General features: G+C 33.2%; 1 protein-coding gene across 4 annotated transcripts in view; it reads left to right on the top strand.

Moving 5' to 3' along the window:
• Nucleotides 1-3,049: 3,049 nt before the first annotated feature.
• The window catches only part of LOC128163120 (uncharacterized), a 53,099-nt gene continuing 33,303 nt past the window's right edge, over nt 3,050-22,845 (top strand). For 2 of the 4 annotated variants that reach the window (XM_052826626.1, XM_052826624.1), the window contains exons 1-2: nt 3,050-3,152; nt 20,640-20,717. In XM_052826626.1, the coding sequence (XP_052682586.1) occupies nt 20,663-20,717 (55 nt within the window). In that variant the 5' untranslated portion in view covers nt 3,050-3,152; nt 20,640-20,662. Of the gene's footprint in view, nt 3,153-12,024; nt 12,041-20,639; nt 20,718-22,845 lie in introns of those variants that run through there. The other 2 variants (XM_052826625.1, XM_052826628.1) reach the window with 2 other exon arrangements.

Below are 22,845 nucleotides of genomic sequence, written 5' to 3'. Positions count from 1 at the left end.
GCAGAAGCATATTTATCACAGTGCAATAGGTGGTCGATAGGGACTTTAACCATAATGCCATCCTTGGGGCATGGAGAGATCAAGTGCACTTGCCATATGAGAAACATCCTAAAGCACCTCACAACTCGGCTGCATTAGATGAAAAGAGTTAAAGGAAACTCTATAAAGCTTTAAGACTCCATATTGAATTAGCGTTCGAGGCAAACGTTTCTCTTCATAAGTTATTTGAGTCAGGCCTTCTACAATTGGACAGCGTTACTAACCATGACACATCGCAATGAAACGCAACTCGGTATTTATCCTGATCAAGATTCATTCGATTACACGATTTGATATATTTCATTTGGTAACGATGTAATACTATTTGATGCAATGAAATTCAACTATAGCAGGCCGTTTTAGAGTCCCAATAAAGTTAATGCAAATGGATGACTTATTCGACTTATCCTGATGCAAGTATAATTATAAGAATTTTATTCAAATTACAATGCACAGATTATTGTTAAAAAAAGAAAACGTGCATAAAAAATAAAAAGGGTAACGCTATGTGATTTTCTAATTGAATTGTAATTGTTACCATTTAAAAGAAAATTTGTCAATGTTTGAACTCAATGTGGAAATGAAGAAGCACTGCAGAAACTTTAGAAAAATGAAAATGGGATGTGGATTTTTTTTTAAAAGTAGATTTGAATACACATGTACTTTTGACTCTATACCTGTTTATTCAAACGCCGAGAAGGGTCAGTGAAAGATAGTCATGCGATATCCTCGAGAATAAGGGGGGATCAGAGCAATATTTGAATATGACAACTTTGATCGTTGTAAAACTCAATTTTGCATATCACAAATTATAAAAACAGAAACATATGTGGCAATGGTGCAAAAAGTAAGTTTATTGACATATTTCCAGCATAGTTGCCGAACACAGATATTTTTCAAGTTACCTTTCATACCACTTTTGTCGCAATAATTGTATAATAATCGTGATAATTTCCAGCATAGTTGCCGAACACAGATATTTTTCAAGTTACCTTTCATACCACTTTTGTCGCAATAATTGTATAATAATCGTGATAATTTCCAGCATAGTTGCCGAACACAGATATTTTTCAAGTTACCTTTCATACCACTTTTGTCGCAATAATTGTATAATAATCGTGATAATTTCCAGCATAGTTGCCGAACACAGATATTTTTCAAGTTACCTTTCATACCACTTTTGTCGCAATAATTGTATAATAATCGTGATAATTTCCAGCATAGTTGCCGAACACAGATATTTTTCAAGTTACCTTTCATACCACTTTTGTCGCAATAATTGTATAATAATCGTGATAATTTCCAGCATAGTTGCCGAACACAGATATTTTTCAAGTTACCTTTCATACCACTTTTGTCGCAATAATTGTATAATAATCGTGATAATTTCCAGCATAGTTGCCGAACACAGATATTTTTCAAGTTACCTTTCATACCACTTTTGTCGCAATAATTGTATAATAATCGTGATAATTTCCAGCATAGTTGCCGAACACAGATATTTTTCAAGTTACCTTTCATACCACTTTTGTCGCAATAATTGTATTGAGCTTTTTTCTAAAAGAGCTACTTCACCCTTCATATATCAGGTATCAAGCAGTGTATGAGCCCTTTAGTGAAGTTGTAAGCTGTCTCAACTCATATTCGTTCGTGTAATTATAGACATTTAGCAGACAATATGAATACATGGTTAGGGTAAGCGAGGACGCCTCTATGAAATTGTATAATTCATGACCCTTGCGTAAGGGATTTTAGAGTGGCTTTATTTATAATGTGGCTGCAATGAAAATCTTTTACAATTTGTGTCAAGTTTACACATAACTTTTAAAAAAGTAAAACACTAAAGGAATATATATATATATATATATATATATATATATATATATATATATATATATATATATATATAGACTCGTGTCTATTAATCATTTGTAGTTTAAAATGTTCGTCTTTGATATGAATGAAAAACCATTATTGATTTTTTGAATAATCACATTGTCCTTATAAATATTTTACAGATTTGGATGTAATGTTCATCTTTTCCTTTTAAATATAGAATAATTATTTTTTTTTTCATATAGCATAACAATATTTAATTTTGACATTTGGTTTAAAAAAATTGCCCTTTAAATGATGGACCACCTGTTATCAAGAGCTTTGCAACGTTATTTTATAATGTTAATAATAATTAATCCTAATGGCTTACAATGTACAACCCCTAATATGTTTTATAATGTAATTCATTACAAATTAGTAATGAAATTGATGATAATGATTTTATTGTAATATTTCTATATTGAATGGTCATTTGGGTGCACTGGGATCGCTACTTAGGTATATCGACGCTCCCATGCAGTAGGTTTAATATGTTATCGGGATCGGGGGTGAATCAATCGTACATACCACACAGGTGTGGTGCAAAACACAGTTTTCTATATAACGCTACTGGTACGTTATCAGATGATCAAGGGACAAGATAACAGACCCCAATAAAAAGTTGTAAAAACTTGTTACATATATATCATTTGTTACATTTATCAATAAATAATAGTGTATCAGACAATTGAAAAAATGGGGTAAATGTGGGCGATTATACCCCAAATTGCCCAACATCAATGCATTTATAGCTCCCATTATTAGCAAATTGCAGAAAAATCGACCAAATATGCCATTTCAAGTTCTTTACATTTAACAGATCAAGTCTTAAGGTCTTGTTTTAGGTAATTTATTGGTATATTCGCCAGTGTTTAGAGGGATGCATTTCCTGCTACTCAAGTCATGAAATTATGTACATGTAAATCCGGATATTTATACAATTACCTCGTCTATATCAGTGACCACAATATTAAATCAAAAACATTTCTGCATATTTTTTTCAAGTATTCTAAAGATAAGACTATAGTATATGCAGTAAAAATTAAAAAAAAAAAAAGAAATTAATTTTATGTATACTGCATTAAAAAACCGGGAAAATTCCATCCCATCATGCTTCCTTTTCTTTTTTTCTACAGGGAAACCCCCCTGGATTTTTTACAAAACTGTAAAGCTACCACTAACAAGGATCTTATATTAGACTCCTCTCCTCCTAGTTTGTTTGGTGACGGTCAAAAGAGGTTCGTATACAGTAAACATTGTTAAGTTTTGCTGAATCACGTCTAACGACATCGGGCGTCGTCGGAAAAGTCTACAATCTGTAATTGTTTTTTTTCGAGTTGGCTACACTTAGTCACCCGTTCCGGTTGATACATTTTTTTGTCAAAAATAGTTCTTTGACTCGTGTTTTTATACAATAAATATAGTTTCTTTGTTTTCTTAAAGTTTTTAATTATTTCAGATGATTTTCTGATAATCGAGTTTGATAGTACGATTTTTTTTGCCGTTTGCTATGTTCATGCTAAACACGTCCTAGCCATCTTGGATTGTCTTTGAGCAGGACGGAAACATGTGACCGGAATTGAACGTACTTTCATTTTGAAAATAAATTTGTAAACAAATCAAGTTGAAGGTCACATTAAATTTGGTTTTATTATCTGCTTAAGTGACTTACTCGTATAATTCATACGAATGTGTCTTTTTATGTGCGTGATTTTTATTGGCTAGAGGTATTTGTGAGACCTAATTTTCAATTACATAAAGCGTAGAGAATGTCGATGAAATTTAAGACTCGATATTTATGCTTGATATCAGTTATTGGGTTTTCATGTCATACATGTTATAGAATAAATTATAGTGCACAATGGTATTCTGCAATGGCTGTCATTATCTATGATGCCAGTGCACAGGAATAGCGCACATTGAAGAGTAAAAAGAGAGCTGCCAAAATAAATGAAGTTACAAGATACTGACGTTTTCACCGACAAAAACCTAGTTTTCACCGAAGAAAACCTAGATGATGAAATTCATTAGTGGGTACATCTGAAAAAATTGTCATTGACAGAGTTGTCAACCTAACTGTGCGTGCATTAAAGGGATATTGTAATTGTGTACCATCAGCCCCATTATCCGTTTCAATTAATGAGCGTCTGAGTAAGCTGGAAACTATCAGTTTTAGCTTGGACAGTAATTGCAGGCAATTGAAGAGGATATGAAATCCTTTAAAGATTCTTTCCTTTCCTTCCCTGAACAGTTTTAGAAGTAAAGCAGGGTGCATCTACACCGGACCTAACAAGTTGTTGAAGAAAGCTATTCTCTCAAATAAAGTGGGCAGCTGAATAGCCGGAAGAAGTATTCCCATAGTCATCATCAGTACACTGATTGCCTGCCTGTAACTCTGGAAAACATGTGTCAATCCATCGGTTTTAGATGCCAGTTCGCAATATATTTTATGCTAATTTATATCCCTTTGTACTATTTACTGGACTGCTGCATACCACAAACAAGAAGTTTGAATGAATGATGGTTCACAGAAATTCCATGATATTCCATTGCACATGCCATAAAAACCTGCATGTGTTTTCAGCTCTAACAGCGGCTATTATTGGAAACACTACTGTATGGCTGATGAATCCCCTAGCTACAGAACAGATCGCCAGGAAGAAGAAAACGGTACGAATATAGATCTAGTTTGATCTCTTCATAAGATGGAGATGCTCCTCAGCCTGACAATACCCGACTAAGTACACATGTGAAACTAAGTCATGAAGGATGTGTGGGCCGGTCGAGAAGCAGAAGGGCAATCTAAATTATTGAACTTGTGCCCAATCCAAATTGTATTTTTGTAGAACAAAAATATGTTAAAATCAGAAGCTGAAGCCCAAACGCACTCGAGATGCTTATTTTCAAAAGATTGATTCGCTAAACCTTATACTTTAATCTGCAAGTTTGAAAAATGCAGAAAAAGCATGCTATAAATATGGAGCATGGATATGGATATAGTTATTAATTAACAAGGCATTAAAATCTGTCAAAACTATTTTTGAAAATGATAGGGTACTCTTTGGTGGATAATATAGTGCTTACCATCACATATTAGTAACATTTCAAGAAGACGCACCCAAGGCAACTGCAGTGGAATCTTCAGATAAATTCCAGACCTATAACTACAAGACAGTCTTACTAAGGCAATTGAATCGATCTCTAAATAATAAGTTTGCTAACTAGATATTATTGAACTGACAGCGGACCTGACAACTAGTCCATATATTAAAGAGATGAACCCAATAAGAGTTTCAGTTGTTACACAAACTGAAATCAGAAGACAGGAATCTTTGCACCCAGCCAACCAGACAGCGATCGTATATATGGTGAACAGAAAACAATGTATGCGCCTCAATATCAGTATCACGAAGCCCATTCTCAGAGTAGGGCATTGTTTCTCACACCTGCGCATCTGCAGAAGAAAGGCACAGCACAGAATGATGATTTAAAAACAAAATGAACAGGTCAACTGGCCTAAATTTGGTCCGTGAAAAGAAAGGTCAATTTTAGAGCTAGGATAAGAAAGTAAAAAGGAAAGAGCCAAGCTGTACCTGGCAAGTTTATTTTAATTTCTTTGAAAGCAATTATAGACACAACAGCAATATCTACACTTGTTATCATAAAAAAGGTTTAGGATTAGAGTGGACGCCATAACAAAGAGGAGCTTATAGGTACAGGAGGGCATAATATACAAGGGTTCATTGCTTCATTGTAGGCAAACATAACGAATTGGCCCTCTTCCTTTTCCATAGGACTGCTGCAATGTTGCCATGAGTTATTTCTTCATAAAAGGAATAGTGTATATTGTTTGACTATAGAAAACGCACATTTAACCACAATCTTAAGTTACCGCTTAAACAGTACGTAGTGTCTTGTTAATTTATTCTATTCCACTATGAGGCCCCAAGAATCATAGTTCATAAAAGGACTATGATTCCTGGGGCCTCATAGTGGAATTGAATACATTAACAAGACACTACGTACTGTAAAAGCGGTAATTTAAGACTGTGGTTAAGTGTGCGTTTTCTATAGTCAAGCAATATGCGTGGATATTACTATTAAATAAGCGAATTCGCAATATCAACATTAAAGTTCAATTTTTTTTTATCAAACACGCGTAGAGTATTTATGTGATTTTTTAACCTAACCAGTAACTCATGTTAATTCCTCCACGCATAAATCGCCACCTCTATAAGAAATGGCAGTCTTTTATCTATAGAACTAAGCAAAGAAAAGGAATCGCATGTTTACCATATCTCCAGAGTCACTTTGCCATCCAGTCAGGTTATTTCTCCAAATAACATTTTAAAGTTACCAGTTATATTGGAACAACGTCTTCTTGGAGATTACATAGTACAGCCTATACAAGTAAATAGTAAACTCTTAGGCTAAAACATGTAAGAAAAGAGGATTCAATCCTTTAAGCACATCATAAATGACTGAAAAAGATGTATACAGTTGGCCAGGTTGAGCAAAATCCGTGAGTGATTAGACCCATCGTTAAATGAAGCTCAGGAGTTTATGTAAATTCAGCTAGTGATTTCACATTGCCAGGATATCTCTTCGATTTTTTCAAAAGGGCGACAAACGATCTTGCCAAAAAAGCAATAGAAACAAAAATGTTGCGTTTAAATATCCAGCATATATTTGCTCAATGTTTCATATCTTAGAATTGCAGCATTAAAATATCACATTGACCCATAGGATGCACAGTAAAGCACAAAATGCGCAATATGGACTTCAACATCAGGAGGGGGAACAAAGCTTGAAGCTGGCATCATATAGCCATCGGGTTCAGGTAGGATGTCAGTATCAATCCTTGCAAAGAAAAAGGATGGAAGTGTTTGGTGATGGATTGATGATCCTGACTAAAGAAGTATAACCGTTGGAGATTCCTTCCCATTGTGTACCAAAGAAATTATCTCGACACAGATAAGAGACACAATTTTCCCAACTAAAGATATAGGCCCTGGCTATTGAGTTGAAATCTATGAAGAGTATCGGAAAACAGACAGATTGTATTACTCGATATGGTCTCTTCGAACATATCGAAATTAAAATTAGACAGTGTATCAATATAACGCCCTTGTCACTTTCCAGGAAGCGATGTAGTGTGTACTTAGGGACCAGGCAAAATTTATCACTATAATAGAACTGGTACAAAAAAAATATTCCTTAAAAAAATGACTTGTCCCATCGCTTTCACATTGAAAAAATATGTGTTCCTTGCCTGTAGGCTTAAAAAACTACTGCCCCATGGATATGCATCTTCATATTCATGAGACTGTAGCAACAAAAGTTACAAAAAGTACAATGTAAACAATTATTTTTATACACTATTAGAACAGTGAATGTACAAGAAAGGGAATAACTCCCTGTTAAATGCATATAGAATGGCCACCACTTGAGTAAACTGGCATAAAAAGTAGGAATTTCCTATCCTGATGACAATTAATAGGCTTAAGTTAATTACTGAGGTAAGAATAAATACTTTGAAATTTTTTTAATCAATTTAATCATCAAAATAGATTGCATCAATTTTGCTGTCTGATTTTATGAATTGACATTAAGCAACCTGACAAATATAACCCAATTTTTTGGAAAAGTATATTCTCTTTCAAATGTAGTTTACAATATGTAGACAAATGCAGTTACAATAATATACAAAATCTCTAAGCATCCAAGTTTATGCCACCTCCTGTCTAAAAGTGATATTTTAGAAGTATTTACATACATATAGTTGGTAAATAACCCCCCCCCTTTCCAATTCTCTTCATTAACACTAGATGTAGGATATATAAATGGTCATTTGACCTTCAAATAACATTTGCTATGATTACTAATTTTGAAATGACCAAGATCCAACATCTTTTTATTGTATGCTAGTATATGCATCAAAAATTAGAAACACATGTAAATTTCTTATGGAATTCTCATCAATTTCCACTCACTACTACCCGGGTGTGTTTAAAATTCATTGTTTATGTTTAATATGGTTTACTGATGCATTTTGAATGATTGGCCAAAATATTGAATGTTAAAGGCAAGTTACAAGCGAGACACAGAGGTAAAATTTGATAGATATGTAAACAAAGCTCGAGTCTTATAGTTGTTTACAAAAATGTAATATGGAGAATAACCATTTTTTTAAAATGACACGTAAAAACAATTAAAACTAATTTAATATCTATACTACTATATTAAAATAATAGACTCGAATTTTTGGTCTTTAATACCGAGAAATCGGGAGAATACTGTCTTTTGTTTTATATATTTTAAACATCATTGGTACTTGAAGATTACCAATTTGTTTTTATTTTTCCTCAGTTGAGCTTCGCTAATTAATAATCAACGAATATTCCTCAAAAATCCCGGAAATCAACTGGATTTTTTTGATTTTACAATCTTGCGCTTGCGCAATACATTCACGCTAACGGGATCTTTAGTTTATGTTTCCACTTATTTATTAAAATTAGAACTTCCATCCGCTCCCTGGTTGATATGTCGCGTGGACATATCGAAAACCGGGGAGCGGATGGAAGTTCTAATTTTAATTAGATTGTGTTTCCACAATATCACATCTGCATGAATAAACTTTGGACTTTTGCTATATATTCTGATCATATATTAAATAAATGCTTTCTTATGAGAGAAAGTATAAAATAACTAATATACATTTCAACTAAGTCCTTACTTTTGTCTTCGTGATGATAAAAAATATTTGATTACATGCAAACAGTTACATTATATCTGTTAGGAGAGTGAAGATAGAAAATGTTTTATTGTAAAAATTAATAATGTCTTACGAACCCAGTTTTACAAAGAAAATACGTGTACGTTGGTGAAAAGGTGTTGAATTCTTCCATTCTATGGATAACAATTTTTAATTGAAAGGTATTTGCAGTCTCAAAAAGTTTTGTTGTGATGAATTTAACTGTATTTTCAAAGCAACTTCATTAACTTTCTCCAAAATCGTTCCGGAGCGATTCTGCAGTTTTCTGCTACATTACGAGTATAAGGGAGGCATTCTAACTGTGGTGAGGGCCTTTCCTGAGACACAGTTAGATTATTAAAACTAAAGAAAGTGTAGTGAAATTAATAGCATTATTGTAGGCTCATAGCTTTGTTATGTAAATGTCAATAATAAGGTGTGTCGATGTACATATTTTGTAAATGTCCGATATGCAATGTCAACCCGTGCACGCACGGGTCAAAGTCTAGTATTCATAAATATTATAATCCCCAAATAATATACATTTGATTGAAACTTACACCAGTACTATACAGATGTAAAAAATGACAATATTCGAGCTTTGTTTACAAAACAAAGAATTATCATCTCTGGATCTTGCCTTTAACTTGATATTTGGCTTTTAAATTTTGACATAGCATTAAAAACTTCTATATTTATCATTAGAAACATTGAAAATGGAAAAATAAATGTTAAAAGTTTTAAGTCAAATCGTGTCTTTCCCTTTTAAGAGAATACTGGTAGATAAAATATTCACTAAATATGATTGTTATCTTCTTTTTTCATGGAAACAACAAACCACATGAAGGACAGCATGTCTATTTGTGATTTAAAAAATGCTAAAAATCATCCAATTTACCAAAAAAGAGTAATTCTTTCAGGCACGTAGCATCGAGGGGGGGGGGGGGGGGGCAGGTGGAGGGGCTTGTTTTCGCAGCAACTGATTTTTTAAAATTTACGTATAAAAATTGAATTATCAAGGAGTTCCCCCCCCCCCCCCCCCCACGTTTTTGGGAACAGAAGTTAGGAGTGAAATTGAAGTTTAAGACTTCATCTCCCCCCCCCCCCCCCCACGGATTAGGATTTTGAAGAATTTAGAAAAGTCAACCCCACCCTCCCAGAAAAGAGCATCCCCTTCCCACTTTCAAAAACTATGTTACGTGCCTGTCTTAGCATTGGCGATAAATATTTCAGATATGTGTGAGGAAATTGCCACAAGATTCAAAATATTAGGTAAAATATTTCAAACTAATGCTTTCTATGAAAATCTGAAGGTAGGGGGAGGGTATACATGTAAGGGTTTTTCTAAGTGAATAAGTTTTTTACCATGATAATATCATGTAGATATATGAAGTACTGTATAAGTTTTTTTTTTATTAAAGGAGGTTGAACAATAATTGATATCATAAAGATGAAGTAAATATGTTTTACTGAAAGAGAGCCCTATGAATCTATGTTAAATATAGAAAAGTGCAGATGGTGAATTCACTTAAATGGCCATATTTTTCTTAAAACTCAATGGAATTAACAATATTCTCTCAGAATCGCATAAGCTTTCTAATTTAAGACAAGACATTGTTTCAGAGAATGTTAGTGTGAGTTAAAGGTAAGATATAGGTAACAAGTGACAATTTCGGATAACAAGGGGAGTAACTCCCTCATGAATAAGTTTTTATCAAGATTTTTTGTCTATAAAAATGAAATATGTTTAAAATAAAAAAAAATTATTAGTTGAGAACTGCAGCTCATTTTAAAAAAGTGTTTGTCCCATGGGTACTTAATGCTAAAAAAGTTTTGTCCCATGCTTTACTTTATGAAAAAAGTCAGTGTCCCATGCCTGTTTGTACCGGTCCCATCATAGTGATAAATTTTGCCTGGTCCCTTAGAAGGGTAATTTGAAATAAAGTGCTAGTTTATATAGATGATGTCATTGTTAATGGCGGGGGGGGGGGGGGGTTCGCAGATAGACAAACTATTTTTAGAACTACACTGCATTGGTTTTGAGATCACTCTCTTCGGCTGATACCACAAATTTGTGAGTCTATTGGGCAGGGATAAACATTTTTGGAAAAGATGTTAGCTCAGCAGGGAATTTATAGCGCCATCTCAAAAGAGAGACAGTTAGGACTGGCATTGGCTTAAAATCGTCCTAGCATTTTTAAGCTTCGTAAATTATTACAGCAAACGCCTTGTGAATTTTGCCTGATGGAGCTCATGTCCGTATAACCTTCTCAAATGAAGGGGGCATCAGAGTGAAAGGAGGTGCATAACAGAGCTGTCTTGCGTGCGAAGACCACTTTAGTTACATCTCCTTGTTTATTATATCCTCGTCCTGAAGGTTTATTTGTGTGAGGCACTGATGCTTCAGACGACGACCCCCTACCAAATCCAGATATTTTCAGTTCTAGGATAAACTCTGATGAGGAGCCGAATGAGCAAGAAACGAAGAATCGACACATTCCCAAAGCATATATGCTCAGGTTTGGTAAACTCACACAAATACTCCCTGCTTATTGGACCTAATGATTGAGCTTGCTGAATTTTTTTTTATCTGTTGGACGAGGTTGATGTCAGCATCAGGAAACCTTGTGATGCCAGTGTGGAAAAACCTGCACCTGCTCAAGTTTATGAACACTAACCGTTCCCTTGTTCAAGCAATACTGTTTATTACAACTTGTTTATCAATTCATTTCATTGTGTGATTTAAGTGTGCATTTTTTTCTCAATTACAAGCTAGGTTTATAACATTAATTCATACATTTAATTTTCTTTCCAAGAGGTAGAGGAGTATAGTACAAGTATCATAGGTATAGCAGGGTCAGGATTGTACTAATTATAACAGTGTATACTTTTATACCTCACAGACATGACTAAGACTCCTCTTCTCTTAATTTGTTCCGTGTTGTCAATAGACAATTATGTACTCATAAGTTTTGTTTCATTTGACTATATTCACCCGTCTCACAATAATACATTGACAAAATAATTTAAAAGTAATGAAGCAAATATTCGATTACAAAAGAAAGTATATGTTTTTATAAGAATACATATTTTTATTCATTTTGTAGAATATGCATCACCTGGATATTTCACATTTATTTATCATAGTCATTCAAAATTTAATATCCTCTATCACATTCCATCATTAAACTATTTGCAGACATTTGCATCTAGTGATCTTCGTGATATTTTACCTTTTTATATAAAAAAAAATTAATAGTTCATTTTTGATAAAAATGCATTAATGATTTTCATTTATAGAAATCTGGTCTATAATTTTAAGTCGGACTCGAAGTCCTTTCTTTCACTTCCGGTAGCAGTAATTTGCAACTGGTAAGATTTGATCACTGAGATCATATTTGACTTTTGATTGGTAATTTCTTCTCATCATAACCTGATTCATGCTTCAAGTGATTCATTGTGTCCTTATTGTCAGTCATGATATTTTATTTCACCCACTGTTAAGACTTTGTTTGAAATCCTCCGATTCCTATGACAAAGTCTCTACCACAATCTTTTATTTACAATTATCGTATTACAGTTTTCGTTTTACAAGTTTCGATTTAATTTCATGGTAAAGAATTTGTATGAACTGCGGATTATAATGAAAATCCACTACGTGCTTTTAAATGTATTGGTGTTGCGATAGTGAAGTTTAAAACATCGGTCTACATTCCTGAACTTTCATGCTCGTATAGTACACGGGAGGTTTGTTTAACAACATCGCAGCAGTTAGATTGAAATCTAGAAATATAATACTGAGATATAGCAATTAAAACCTACAACATTATCGTAAACAATGGCTCTTATATACGTTTGTGGTATATTTTTATTTTTTATGATATATAAGTATTATTCGTTTTTATCTGTATAGTGAATTTGTCATTGTTAAGTATGATCGAAGGAGTATTTATAGCAGCCAATCAGACAATGATCAGTGTACATGTATATTCACCTCTCTATATATGTTCTATACTTTTGCTTTGTTGTTGATTATACTGTTGCGTTTTACTTAACAACTTATATAGATGTTCATTGCTGTAAAGGATTTTAAAACGTTTTATTATATATAACTATTTTGTATATCATCTGATAGCTCTTTTGGCATTTTTTTGCACATTGGACTTATTATAAAAAACCCAAAACAAATGAACTGGTTACTTATACTAGAGAAGATAGAACTTTGCTGTAGCTGTTGTTCAAGCAAAAGTTGAATGCACAACCAAAGACAAGTATTTAATGTCCTTTTAGGATCAGCAAGTGCCTGTTGCATTTTCGTGTTAAATAAATGGGAATATTTTGCGGGACAAGTCTTTGATACTTATAATCAATAAGGTAATTAGTTGCTGAAAATTCTATAAATAAAAGCAATATTGAATCGGTATTTGAATATAATGAGGTAATGTAATACGGTCAAGCCGGATCAAAACTATAATCATAAATCCTCTTGTGTTTTTGTGGGATTGGCTGGAATTCTTCTGTATTGAAAGTTGAAGAATAAATGAATTTAGAAATAAACAACTTTTTTTTTTATCTTTTATTAAAATCATTCTTCATCACAAAACATACATATTTTGATACTCGTATCGTATAAATATATCTTCTGTGTAATAAGCATAGTTTTACATGCATGAAAAAACAACTATTGTTATACATATTAAATCTATTGTACAATAATTATAATAATTAGTATTCATCATAAACATACATCGTATTACTGTATCACATATCATATATCAAAAATATGGTACATATGTACTTCATATACTGTTTTGAAAATATAGAAAGTTTCCAACATTTTTATAAAAATCGTTTTTATTTCTACCAATACTGGTGATAATTACATTCTGGAGAAAAAGAGTATTTTTAAGCTTGTGCCTTAGGTCTTGCTCACACATTCTTTCTTTCTGAATTCTACATTTCATTTTATATTTATATATTGTAAAACTAATGAAAGACAAAAAGTTATTCAAAAAAGAAGTTTTCTCGCTAATTTCATTGTAAAAACCTAGTACAACAATTTTCCATGTGACATCAAATTTTAAGTACATGCTTATTCTCTCCCAGAAATGTTTGACAATTTTGCAATCATACAAAAGGTGTTTTATATCCTCGTTAACATTGCACACTTCACACAATGGAGAGACAGTTTTGTTCCATTTACTGACACATACATTATTGTTCAATATACCATGAAGGAGTTTGTAATTAAATTCTGAGATTCTTTTTTCATATATTTCTTTGATTTTTGCAATATACACATTTTCCCATAGACATAATGTGTCGTTAAAAACTTTTCTCCATCTAATTTCGTATATTGGTTTTTGAAACTTTTTATCAATAAACAATGAATAGTAAAAATTACTTTTAACATTGTTAACTGAATTATCGGTATTGTTTCGAAATAAAAAAGATACACAATGCTTGATTTTGACGTATTTTGAATAGCTGCAGTCAAATGTTTCTTTATAAGCTTTAAATGCTTTTCTAAGCATGATATATTCACATAAGATATTGTTTTTTCTAACCAGTTTTTGTGTAAAGTACATCATATCATAAAACTCTCCATTTTCATCAAAAATATCTTTAACATACAAAATTCCACTTTTTATCCAATTTTCAAAACATAGTGGTTTATTTTCATACTGGAAAAGGTTATTGTTCCATATAAATTGACTCAGGAATTCGTCTCTATTTAGCGTATTCACATTTTTTTGTTTTTTACATCTGTTAAAAGCTGAAAATACATTTCCGTAAAAAAACAGGAAGTTTCAGCATTTTGAAAAATGATGATTCCAAAAAGTTGTATTCTGTTGTTTTTAAAATATCAGAGATAGTAAGTTTATATTGTCTCATAACTGCACTAAGTGCTCTATGTATTACACTGTTTTCATTTAATATTCTACTTATCCATGATGCTTTAGCAGCATGAAATTTGCTTTCAATATCAATAACACCTATTCCACCTTGTTCAATTTTGCCAATTAGAGTATTTCTTTTAATTCGGTCTCGCTTTTTCCAAATAAAGTTATATATAAGTTTAGAAGCAGCTTTAAAAAAGTCACTTTTAGGGTTTTCTAAAATATTGGCATTATATAATATTTTTGATATTGCTAGGGTATTGACTACAGTGCATTTACCAAATATGGTTAAATTTCGTCTTTTCCAGACACTTAGTATTTTTTCTAGTTTTTCTAGTTTACTTATCCAGTTTTTTTCATAGCATACAGTTTTATCATGTCCCAGGTAAATACCGAGCGATTTTATACAGGTCTTTGTTATTTTTATTCCATTATTCCATGTATATGAGAATCGTTGGAATACATATCTATAAATGAACCAGTTAACAGACACTCTGTTTTTTCTAAGTTAAGTTTAGGTCCAGCAACCTTACTAAATTCGGTAATTGTTTCTATTGCTTTTCTCAAAGAGTTTGTATCTTTTAGCATGTTGGTACAGTCGTCCGCATGTTGAACGGTTTTAAAACTTAAATCATTGCAAGTATCATTTTTATTCAGAGTTAAACCCTTTATATCGTTATCATTTTTAATTTTAATTGCTAATATTTCAATTACAAATATAAATAAGAGAGCGGATACAGGACACCCCTGTCGAAATAAACAACTTAATATTCAAAAAGATGGTCTTATTGAGGCAATAAGATATCTTAATGGTAAATTAAATATTACAGATAGATATTGTAGGGCTTACAGAAAACCTGTCAGAATTCGATAAGTAAACTTATTTCATATATTAAAACTTAAGGGAATCCCGGAAAGATTTCCAGACGGTGCACAAAGTCAAAAGCATTTGAATAGTGACCATAACCCAATGCACCCCTTGCACAGCAAACAAGACAGCAGTGTGAAATATGGTGAAACAGTAATCACTGTGTGCGCTTCACTATCAGTAGCGCGAACCCAATCTCAGAGTAGTGCAACGTCGCTTTCACCTGGAAGACGGGCAAGTGCTTAGAATGATGAGTGAAACATCAAAGGGCCAACTAGGTCGACTGTTTTTCTACATGAAAAGTAAAGCAAAGTTGGAAAAGATAGTCAAAAGAAAAAAACCTGTGGTAAATACCAAGTATATTTTAATTGCTTGAATTGAAGGCCTTTATGTCGCAGCATTATTGCTAACACTAGTAACCTGAAAATATATTGAAGACCATTCAGAAGACTGAAGTTGCGAATAATGAAAGTGTATATATTGTAGGAGGATATACTTGACTTGACTTAAACTCTGTTAGCAAACATTACAGATCGGCTCACTTTTTTGTGGGACTGCTTCGCTGTTGCCACGGATGATCACAACAGAATAAGGCTTGACTTCCTAAGACGGTTTACATGGAATTGTAGACCTTAACAACAAGACACTATTTCTAAATGGCAGTCATGTATTTTAGCAAATATAAGGAATCGCATGTAAGCCAGATCTTCAGAGTTTTTTGCCTTCCACTCGAGCTGTTCCTCCAGATATACCATTTCAAAGAATACTATTATATTAGTACAAAGTCTTTTTGAAGATAGCATCGAACAGCCGAGACAAACAAGAAGTGAAAGCAAAAAGGTTCAAACAGATAAGGAAGGGGAAGCAATTCTTTTTGCAATACGCCAATGACTTAAATGCTTGCATGCAGTTACCAGATATTGCACTATCCGAGAGTGAAAGAAACTGGCCTCGACCTAAAACCCAGAATGAAGTATTTTACATTTTAAGCTTCCTTAATAATACTAGCGATCATTTAGGGTATTTTTAACTCGTGTTTGTTAGACCTTGCTCACACGAAAAAGGCTTTCCAGAGGGAGAAAATGCATCAAGAAGCTTTATTGCGTGCGAAGAGCGCTTTAGTTACAGTTCCTTACATATCTCCGTCTTGAAGGTTAACTGTTGTTGGACACTGATGCCCCAAACTACGCCACAGGTACATTATTTTACAAATTCAGGATGGGAAAAGAAATTATAATCAGCTATACAAGTCATTTTTATGAAACCTCAGAGAAAATACTGGACAACAAGAAAAGGGCATATAGCTGTAATGAAATTATGTCATCTTCTTAGACACTATCTCTCAGACGATTCATGATACTAAATAACCATAACAGCCTTGTGTGGCTCATGAGGTTAAGGTTGTTTTTGAATGTCATAATTGCGCATTGGTTGGAAGAACTAAAACAATTAATATGAAAGTATTGCACCGCTCAGCTAACAATCAAAGCAACGCTGACGCCATGAGTAGACTTTCAGTTGATAAACTAGCACGTGACAGATATGTTGCTGGTGCTACCACATAAAGCCTTTCCTGTGGTTGATACTGTTACTGCATTAGAGTCCATAACAAGTGGAGACCATTTATTTAGAATGTTGATGATGTTTAACCCCTATCACCTTTATCCCCAACAGACAAATATCCTACAAAAACATAGGAGATGCCTACAATACCTTTGCAACCAAACTGCAAGATAGTAACAATTTTTCAGTATCCTCGGTTGATGGTATTCTACTTCAGGCATTGCTCGCATGCAGCGGAATGATCTAGACATTGGCATAGACATAAGCCACATGTAGCTTGAGAACAAAGAAGAGCGAAAATATCATTGCTTAACTTGAAAAGCATTGCAGCTAGGGCACTCTGGTTGTTTAGGGAACAACTTGGCATTCATTGATGTTCTGTATTATGAATTGAAAGATAAGTTTGACAGAAGACTTTGCCTCGTTGTGCCTACATGTCTTAAGAAAACAGTTTAAGAGCTTTGTCAGGATTCCAAGTCAGCAGGTCATTTACCAGAGAGTTATGCAGGCTTTCTTCTGACATAATTTGTCACAAGAATTCACAGATCTAGAGTATATAATGTATGCAGTACCTGTGACAAAAATGCCGTATATAAAGCCAGAAGCTTTCCTTAAATCTTATGCTGGTTTTCCCATGGAAATGGTCAATTTAGTAATTTTGTCTCGTTCAGTATATTTACAAGAGACAACTACAGGTACATGTCTATCTTATCAATAGTCGATTAATTTAATAAATAGATCATGAGTGCAGCTTGATCAGATCAGACAGCTTTATCATAAGTTGTAACACATTTTATATTTGTTTATGGCACTCCGTTCGACTGTACACAGACAGACTGGATTGGTGAGGGGGTTTAGAGTCTGAACATTTTTATAACGATTAGGCCTTTTATGACAATTCTGGTGTGATTTCTAACCAGAGTATATCATATAGATCAGATTGACCCCTTATTCTTTCAACTATAGAATGTACTCTTATGGTAAGTTTGGTGAGAGCAAGTTTATTCCGGACTACAATGAGAAAATGACACCATTCCAGAACAGATATAATGAAAAGTAGTCAGCAAACAAGAGGAGCCTATGCTAAATAGACAGCATCTGAAAATAGAATGGAAGAAGCTGCACCTGTTCGCCTTTATGAACATTCATTGTTTATTTTTACTATGTAATTCACCTGGTCTATATATTCATATTTTTTTTCTGCAGCCACATTAACTTCTGACAGGGCCAGCTATTTTTACGTCTTTGAGAAAGACTGATTCTGATAAGACCATCAGGAATATAAATCAATGAAGTTGATTTTAACATTAGCTTTCACAATGGCCGGTCTGGTCAGAAGTTGATGTGGCTGCAGAATAAAAGTTCAGTTTGGAGAGTATTTAAGGAATTTTATCGGAATTTAAGGATTGCGTTTGATGTGAGATTTTAAAAGATTAGTGCAAATGTTTCTCGACTTGTTGCAATACTGCTGTTGTCATAGGCAAAATCCCATCGTGAGCCCTGGACCGGTAAATGTCCGAGTAAAAATAAACTGGCGACTTTGAGAGAATCATGACATATATCTGCGCTATTTTAAGACCCACCAATTTGAAATTCGGCATGAGTGTATCTCAGACATTACGATTCTGAAAAATACATGCATATTGCGAGTGTTTCAAAAATTAATTGATTTATTAGGCTTTTGAAGCGAGCTGGTAGTTTTTTTATCTAGGTCAGAGTTCGCCCCCTTTCTTTATTTATAGTTACATTGAAATTAATGTTAAAACGGGCTTGGCCCCTGTAAAAAAATGGATTAATTTGATGTGATTATATTTTTGATGGAAAGAATTTTCAGGAACGGAGTGCACTGGAACGCGGGTAGACTAATAAACGTCAAGGCGAAAAGTGTAGGGCGAGTTAACCATTGGGCAGATACTTTATATCTGTTAACTTTGGTTTAGATAATGCAGATAGACATGCATACTCTAGCGTTTTTTAATTTCATTCTTTTTATACCATAACAGCTTGGTAGTAAACCCAAAACATTAATTTGTAAACAACAAATGTACGTCGATATCAATTGATGATAATAAATGAAACGGGGAAGTTGAATAGTTGGGAGGGGGGGGGGGGGCACTCCCCAATATTTTTTTCAAAGCAGTCTTTTATTTGAAATTTACCGGTATGTAGTTTTTTTCAGTTTTAAAGAAGGTTGTTAAAAAAGCAACCAACAAAAATTTTAGACACAGAACACATAAAAATAACCAAAACGAAATATATGGTTTAACATATTAAACCATATTCCTGTGTAAACTGGAAATTCCCGCCCTTGCACGGGATACCATCTAGTTATTATAAAAAAACATTCTAGCCGCAACGAATTCTGTGAATGTTCAAAAGAACATGCTTTCTGTTTATGTTAAAATGTCTTTTAATAAACAAAAGATGCTGATTTTTCCTTTCTGTTGTTTTTTCCTTCTCCCTTAAACACCGAAGTTTTGCTACGTCGTTACGTATTAGCTTTAAGTTTAAATACTCTAATTTCTTATAAACAGAAAACAACTTAATTTCGCCGACAAACAAATTTGTGTAATAAAAAATTCATTTAGTGACCATTTTAAAAGTCTACTGTACCCCTGAAAGTAACTAATAGTTACTGGGTCGAGGGATAATGTACTTGCATCTTATCGTCCTCATACTTATACATTGTAAATAGGTATAGATTTACTTTCTCCCGTGTGTCTGTATCAACAAATTGTTCAAATAGATTTTGTAACGCACAGTCCAATACCGACTATTTCAATATTAAGGTAGCTCCATACTCGTAAAATTCTCTGAGGAAAGTTGAAAAACCGAATTGATTACGACTTAATAGACTTAAATGTCATCAATTGTTAGAAAAAAATACATGTCATCACGCTTTTTGAGATGCCAGATAAACATAAACTAAAGCATATTTAAGCATCAGAAAACTGTAATTTTTTTTGGTTAAAAGTAAAATCTTGTAGGCAGAAATTTGTTTTTCTTGTTTAATTTTAATGTCAACTTTATCAGAAAGCTAAAATTACAAAAATATTTTAAAATTAATCGTTGGAATAAGAAAAACTGTAGCATTTAGACATACAACTGAGAGAAAAGTCAGAAAAAGAGTTATTTCCCCTTTGCATAGATAAAATATATAAAAATTTGGAAATTTAGTATAAAATTAAGTGCAAAAATATCTTGAACCTACCAATAATTCTAATTACATCCATGTGATTATATTCACATAAAATAAATAAAACACTATTGCACAACTTTTAAAGAATTCAAAGTTTTACAAAAAAGTGTGACATCACAGAACAATGGATCTACTTTAAATTGAAAATAATGAGTTGATGAAATACGGTCTAGGAGGATCTATAATAATATGCCTCGAGTTTTATTGTACTTGATTACCCCGGCCGTATCTAAACTCAGAGAATGATGCTTTAATTCTTACATAACATCAATTTATGTATCCCGATTGGAGGGTGAATTTCAAGGTTACATATTTTCATCATGTAAGAAATGGACGAAAGTATATGTTAAAAGGGATTAACATATGAATTTGATGAAAATAATTACTCTTAAGAATGAAATTGGGTTTGACAATATAAAATATACAATACTATATTTATAGGTTGATAATAGAAAAGCTCAACCATGGATTGGCAGAAAACATTAGCTAAATTTAATAAAGAAAAAGAATTTGGAGACGGTAAGCAAACTTTGATACCTTTCATGGTGAACGTTGCATTTACACTCTTCCATTGATGATTTATCTGATGTTTTAGCTTCCAAATCATGTGACAGCAAGCAGCAAAGCATGGAAATTTTAAGCTTTCAAAACAAATTTATATTTGGATTTTCATTTATATTTATTTCTTAACAGAATATCTGCTATGATATCTTACTAGCTTGATCTCTGTGGACTAAATAATTGTGTCAATGTCAGTCATAAACAAATGGGGATATTTTCATTGCCTTTCTTAATCAAATTATCACATAATATTTCTACCGTCACTTATAGATTAAGTTCAAAATTCAAACCCTTTAATTAAAAAAAATATTAGGTTGATCAGAAAAAGACGGCATTTGCTTTGATATGAAAAACTGAACATTTTTCAAGTTATTCGGTACAAATAATATTTAAGCATTGTAATAAAGAAGAAACAATATTTTCTACCCATATATTTAGATAACTTAACTTTTTCTTACAGCAATTAAAAAAAGTAAATTAACTCAGTCATTGTACCATAGCTTGGCGTGTTTTCTATTGTTAAAAGTGTGGGTTATCTGTACATACCCAATATTTTTAAAACTTCGCCCACAATGTTAGGAAAAAACAACAACTACCAAACTAAATATTTTTAACCAATCTTCCATCCGTACTAACTGTACTGAAATGAATATAAACAAAACTACATTATAATAAATGGACATTGATATTTGAATACAGTCTTTATTGCAAAATAAAAGTGCAGGAAAAATTCAACTTCAGCTTCTGCTCATGCTCCTTTGCCTCACTTTTAATCTTTTTGTTTGGCGTTTCCTCAAGCTCATCCCCCAACGCCGATGGGATTCCAGCTTCTAAAGCACCTGACACTTCGTTTAGCATTTCCGAGGAGGGTCTTTTGTACTTTCGTATACTCTCTACTGATCTATGTCCAGCCCTTCTCATTATTTCTTGCTCCGGAATTCCGCTTGCTACAGGGATGTAGCGCATGTACGCTTACCTGAATGGTTTGTGAAGAAACCGGGAATGTTAGCTTCTAAGCATATGCTTTTTAAAAAAACACTTCGTTTAGCATTTCCGAGGAGGGTCTTTTGTACTTTCGTATTCTCTCTACTGATCTATGTCCAGCCCTTCTCATTATTTCTTGCTCCGGAATTCCCGCTTGCTACATGGATGTAGCGCATGTACGCGTACCTGAATGGTTTGTGAAGAAACCGGGAATGTTAGCTTCTAAGCATATGCTTTTTAGAAAGCTATATAGTTTGTTTACTACGATTGGTTGGGAACTGAATCGTACACTCCCATTCTCTCCGTTTTCTAGTGGTCGAGAATAAAAACGCTGTGAACATTTTTCTTTGACGCAAAGGATGTAAACATTATAAATCTCATGTAGAGATTCTTTTGCAACGTGGTGTTTGAATTCTTTGGGTTTTAATATCGCTGATTTAAGCATTTACCTTTGTTAAAAACCACAGCTGCAAATCAGGTGGCTAAATAATACAATATGATATCGGACTGTAAATATCAACAAGTGGTCACATAAAGCCTTGTTTGCTTCCTGTTATCTTATTTCTATAATTGCCATATTGTGAACAAACTATGTAGTACTACCTAAATCAGAAAAAAATATCCATTTATTTCCTTATAATATTATTAATAAATTCCCCGATTGATTCAATATAAAACATTTCTGACTGACCACGTGTTAATATTTACTACAAAAAGTAGCAGACCATCATTCAATGTCATTGGTCAGTGCTATTTGATATGCAGAATAGTATTCATTGCATTGGAATCTAACAGCCAATCGATGCGCAGTATTGTAATCGAGGTACAAAGTATGAGCACTCACGGCCAGGCAAACTACACGCTGTTGGTGGAATGAAAGTTTGACAGACCATGTGGAGCTATACATTTGAATACACAATGATTGGTTAATGGCAGTGTATATGCAAAAGAAGTGTAGTAAATATTCCAATTAAAGCATCATTGAATCAGATAATTTCCTCTGTGTTTGGTTATTAGATAAAACGTTACGATGATCCCGAGTCACGTGACGGAAAGCGATTTTTTAGAGGCTATAAAAGGCCGGCGCGCCATTGAACGGAGT

This window comes from Crassostrea angulata, chromosome 9, assembly GCF_025612915.1.
Source record: "Crassostrea angulata isolate pt1a10 chromosome 9, ASM2561291v2, whole genome shotgun sequence".
Taxonomy (NCBI): Eukaryota; Metazoa; Mollusca; class Bivalvia; order Ostreida; family Ostreidae; genus Magallana; species Magallana angulata.
Note: the sequence above shows the minus strand (reverse complement) of the source record. Positions and strands in the feature narration are given on the sequence as shown.